Source organism: Hibiscus syriacus, unplaced genomic scaffold, assembly GCF_006381635.1.
Source record: "Hibiscus syriacus cultivar Baekdansim isolate YM2019G1 unplaced genomic scaffold, ASM638163v2 tig00012370_pilon, whole genome shotgun sequence".
NCBI lineage: Eukaryota > Viridiplantae > Streptophyta > Magnoliopsida > Malvales > Malvaceae > Hibiscus > Hibiscus syriacus.
The window spans coordinates 431,381-437,380 of NW_024062270.1; the positions used below are offsets into that span (position 1 = coordinate 431,381).

Consider the following 6,000-nt stretch of genomic DNA (forward strand, 5'->3'; position numbering starts at 1 on the left):
ATTTAGTATGGATGATTTATTTTAAATTATGGATTGATTTATTTTAAATAATTTATTAGTATGGAATGATTTATTTTAAATAATTTTTGTATGGATTAATTTATTTTAAATATGGATTGATTATTATTGTAGTTGTATAGATGATTTATTTTAAATAATTATTAGTAGGATTGATTTATTTTAAAATATGGATTGATTTATTTTAAATAATTTATTAGTATGGATTGATTTATTTTAAATAATTTTTGTATGGATTGATTTATTTTAAAATATGGATTGATTTATTTTAAATATTTATTAGTATGGATTGATTTATTTTAAAATATGGATTGATTTATTTTAAATAATTTATTAGTATGGATGATTTATTTAAATATGGATGATTTATTTTAAATAATTTATTAGTATGGATTGATTTATTTTAAATAATTTATTAGTATGGATTGATTTATTTAAAATATGGATTGATTTATATTTTAGTTGTATGGATTGATTTATTTTAAATAATTTATTAGTATGGATTGATTTATTTTAAAATATGGATTGATTATTTTAAATAATTTTAGTATGTATGATTTATTTTAAAATATGGATTGATTTATTTTAAATATTAGTATGGATTGATTTATTTTAAAATATGGATGATTTATTTTAAATAATTTATTAGTATGGATTGATTTATTTTAAAATATGGATTGATTTATTTTAAATAATTTATTAGTATGAATGATTTATTTAAAATATGGATTGATTTATTTTAAATAATTTATTAGTATGGATTGATTTATTTTAAAATATGGATTGATTTATTTTAAATAATTTATTAGTATGGATTGATTTATTTTAAATAATTTATTAGTATGGATTGATTTATTTTAAAATGTGAATTGATTTATTATTGTAGTTGTATGAATTGATTTATTTTAAATAATTTATTAGTATGGATTGATTTATTTTAAAATATGGATTGATTTATTTTAAATAATTTATTAGTATGGATTGATTATTTAAAATATGGATTGATTTATTTTAAATAATTTATTAGTATGGATTGATTTATTTTAAATAATTTATTAGTATGGATTGATTTATTTTAAAATATAGATTGATTTATTATTTTAGTTGTATGGATTGATTTATTTTAAATAATTTATTAGTATAGATTGATTTATTTTAAAATATGGATTGATTTATTTTAAATAATTTATTAGTATGTATTGATTTATTTTAAAATATGGATTGATTTATTTTAATTTTATTAGTATGGATTGATTTATTTTAAATAATTTAGTATGGATTGATTTATTTTAAATAATTTATTAGTATGGATTGATTTATTTTAAAATATGGATTGATTTATTTTAAATAATTTATTAGTATGGATTGATTTATTTTAAATTATGGATTGATTTATTTTAAATAATTTATTAGTATGGAATGATTTATTTTAAATAATTTATTTGTATGGATTAATTTATTTTAAAATATGGATTGATTTATTATTGTAGTTGTATAGATGATTTATTTTAAATAATTATTAGTATGGATTGATTTATTTTAAAATATGGATTGATTTATTTTAAATAATTTATTAGTATGGATTGATTTATTTAAATAATTTATTTGTATGGATTGATTTATTTTAAAATATGGATGATTTATTATTGTAGTTGTATGGATTGATTATTTTAAATAATTTATTAGTATGGATTGATTTTTTAAAATATGGATTGATTTATTTTAAATAATTTATTATTGTAGTTTTATGGATTATTTAAATTTCAGTATTGTAAAACTAAAATTATTTAAATCTCAGTATTGCAAAACTCTTTTGAGTTTAAAAAAATCAATTTATTTAAATCTCAGTTCATTTTAGCAGTCTGCAGACGTTAAAAAACAAACAGTCTTCTTCTTGCAGACTGCAGACTTTTAGTCCACCTCTTCTGCTGCAGATGCCTGCAGATGTAGTTCGCAGACTGCCGACCTTTTACCTCTGCAAAAACAAACACCACCTAAGGTTCTACCCTATTTATTGTGTAAAGAGTCGTTTTGAACTAAATAAATAGAGTATAATTTTCTTTTTAATATCTTAAATTAAAATAATTGTACTGATAAAATTTAATCGAGTTGAATTTAACATGAAATATCTTCAATATGACTTAACATATCCATTTATATATATATATATATATATATATATATATATATATTATATCAATTAAATCCTTATTTTAGTGCGAGAATTATATTTATATCTATATATATAGTTTTATTTCAAATTTTATGCCAGATTTTAAGTCTGATGGAATATCTTTAAATTTAGATCAGATTAGACAATAAATAAAAAAGATAATATTTAAATTAAATTCAAATGAATCAAAAACTTAATATAATTCAACTCATATATATATAATTCATACTCTCAACCTGGCATTGGGGGCAGCCTACTATCCTACCTCCCCCTTACCCAATTGCATATGGGAATTGGGTTTTGTTGTTGTTGTTGTTGTTGTTATTGTTTATTTCAGTTCTTTTTGTATTTGTACTGGTTAAAGATGAAGCATGTTAGTTCTTTCTTCGTTATCTTGGTTGAAGGTTTTATCTTGATTAATTTAGATTTATTCGTGTCGCATATTTGATTTTTATAGGTGAATTTCTTAGCGAGATTTTCTGCATACACAAGGACTTGAACTCTAGATTTTACTTAAACGATATCAAGTCGCTTATCACTTGAACCAACCTGTTAGTGATGAAGCATGCTAGTTTGTTACAGGTTTTACGAGTTATGTTAATATTTAGTTGTGTTGGTACTTGTTTGATCAAACCATGCATTTTTGTGAATCGCTGCCCTGAACTTTGTGGATTGAATGACCCTATCACATTTAGAACACTTGTCCTTTTTATCAGTAATACTTGTGATTTTGATTATATTGTGTTTATTATGATTATGGTAATAACAAAGGTTTGTAAAATAATAAATTTGAAAAATATTTTCACTGTTATATAAGGTGATTATTACGATAACGTACAACTATTTTAGTCCCGACCACATACCAAGTCATGTGCATAAAAAGAACCTGAACAAATTGACGAAAAATACCAAATGTTCTGCACCCTATCGTTTCTCATGGTGTAAATCACCGGCCGCTATAAAGATGTACCCCCTCTGATTAGTGATGGTGAGGGTCAGGTCCCCCTGGACTCAATCTTTTCGACTCGAATGGATTCCCGCCGTGTCTCTCCATGCTTGCTCTAATGGCTTCTCTGCCTTCCTCCGTTAATGCACGCTTGCTGCTGCTCCGAAGCCGATCCGACTCGACTCCTTTAGCTTCAACCGCCAATGCCGATGACCGGGTGGCGACTGAAATTTTCTTAAAATCTAAATACCGGTCGATATTTATCTCTAGTCTCTGGTCTTTCGATGCTTGATCGGCGATCGAAAGCGGATGGAATCGAAACAATCGAGTTCCGGAACCGGAAATCAAGAACAAGGCATGAAGGCAAAGCGTGAATAAAAGTTTGAAGTTCGCCATTGAACGTTAGAAACCAGGGTTTATAGTTGCAGAGCTTGGAATGGGATGGATAGGTATATATAGACCCAATGGCCGTATACATATTTCTTTTTGGTATTGAAAAGATAAATAAAATTCTTCTTTTTTGTAAAGTATTTTAAGTTTGCACTTGGAGGATTAATTTAAGCAAAGATTAAAGGATATGTAAGTTAAAATATGCAATCACTCCCAATATATTACTAAATTTGACATTTAATCCTCGTACTTAAAAAGATTGTCACAGGGATTGGATGCATATTTTGACCATATGTGGGACTCATTAACGAATCTGAGTAATAAAGGACCAAATGCAGATGTCATGTGCAGAAAGAAAAATGCAGAAAGCAGATCAGATATTTCTTTTGGATGATACTTTTTAGCAGACTTTTTGAAGACAATAAAATAAAATAAAATAAAATAAAATACAACTTCAATCAGTAATAAAGCATTAGTTGAAAAGCACACATTGCTTTTCATTTTGCTTTTTCATTGGATAAAAATGTGGTATTTTAAAATTAAAATATACCAACGATTTATTTAATCATCGAGATGATTAGTGTCTAAATATCAAGATTATAGTAAAATGACATAAATATATTTAACCACTCGACCAATTAATGGATTTTTAAAAAGTATAAATGTGTACGGTAAAAGGCTGGGCATTTTAATTTGGCACCGAATTCATGCATCTTTCCATGTCTTACAAACAGAAAACTGCAACATTTAGCACCGAATTCATGCACCTTACTCAGGTTATTCGACTTTAAACAACTCCTTTCCTCCACTCACTTAATATATTTATACCACTTAAAACAAGAAACTCATGCATGCATGTTAGAGGCTTCATGGACCATGTTACACTTTCATTTTGTTTTATAGATAATATAGGATCGATAGTATCATAAATAGAAATGAAGCTAACGGAGAGTTGTAATCGGTGAGTGATCGACGGATGAGCAATATTAATGCATTTCTTCTCCATAACGAGGTAGGGTGAAGAAAAGTTAAGGTAAAGTGGTTTCATTAGATTCATCCCTTCTCACGGTCTTGGTCGAAAAATTTTGTAACTTTTGGAGTTGGTGTTGGTGTAATAGAGATATAATAGTTACTTGTATGTCGGTAGGCTTGATAGAAACGATCAAATAACAACAAATTTAACTCTTACAGATCATATAGGTTCACTAAAAATCATACCAACAAGTTGTGACTTACCGAAGATCAATAATAGATATTCAAGGCCCTTCTTTCGGAAACAATTTCTCTATGTATTCTGGAATTTTTTAGGTTTTGAAGATTCGAAGATACTATAACATAAGCATGAAACCCTACAACTTCATAAATAACCCTAAGGGTGCGTTTGGTTCACGGAATGTAAGATTATCAGTGGAAATAAAAGATTATCAGAGAATATGATTACTGGGAATGTTGTATTTTGTGTTTGATTGGTTTAGCAGGAATGTAAGATTACCGTGTTTGGTTAAATGAATAAAATATTATTGAAATGTATATTTGACCAAATTGTCCTTATTATATATTTGTATAATATTACAAGTTGAAAAATATTTATATATTTTATTTAAAAAATTTAAATTCATAATATTTATATAATTTTTTTTACAAAATTAAAAATATAAAAAATATTTAATGAAAGGGTAAAACTTTATTTTAACTCCTGAACTTCATATAAAATTTTAATTATAGATTTTTTTTGTAAATCTAAAATAATTAAAGGATAAATTTGTAATTTAACCTTCATATAAATTTTTATTATTCAATGACAGAAGAATGATATTTTTGAAAAATAATAAAAAGTTAAGGGTATTTTAGTCCAAAACGCCAGTAATGTTACAATACCTAAGGGAAATAGGGATGGCAACGGTCCGGGTTCGGGCCGGGTATTGGTCCCCCCGTCCCCGTCCCCATTTAAAAAACCGATACCCGTCCCCGTTTAAAAAATCGCGGGGATTTAAACGGGGATCCCCGTCGGGTAATCGGGGAAAACCGCGGGGAAACGGGTATCCTCGTTTAGCATAAACGGTTATTTAAACGGGTATTGGGCCGGGTATTGGGTCGGGTATTGGGTCGGTATTGGGCCGGGAATCGGGCTGGGTATATATATATTTAAATTAAATATATATTTTTTATTTAAATTAAATTTATTAATATTATATATATATATATATATAATTATTTTTAATATTTATCAGGTCGGGTATCGGGGCGGGTAATCGGGTAATCGGGGCGGGGATTACCAAACCCGTCCCCGTCCCCGTCCCCGTTTATCATCCCCTAACCCGACCCGTTTAATTCGGTTTTCGGTTTTCCCCGTCGGGTTCGGGTTTTTTTGCCAACCCTAAAGAGAAATGAGATAATGACATTCCCGATAATATATCCAAAAAATCTACTATTAATAATAAAACATTACCAAAAATGACAATCCTAATCAAAC

At 26.9% G+C, this 6,000-nt stretch overlaps 1 protein-coding gene across 1 annotated transcript; it reads right to left on the bottom strand.

Moving 5' to 3' along the window:
* Positions 1-3,170: 3,170 nt before the first annotated feature.
* Positions 3,171-3,576, bottom strand: LOC120205199. Its single transcript, XM_039205115.1, has one exon. It carries the CDS (start codon positions 3,531-3,533, stop codon positions 3,171-3,173), a length of 363 nt encoding a protein of 120 aa, XP_039061046.1. The 5' UTR covers positions 3,534-3,576.
* Positions 3,577-6,000: the final 2,424 nt, after the last annotated feature.

Bases quoted from the DNA above. Each gene is read 5' to 3' on its own strand.
- LOC120205199 (XM_039205115.1), bottom strand. From the start codon at position 3,533: ATGGCGAACTTCAAACTTTTATTCACGCTTTGCCTTCATGCCTTGTTC.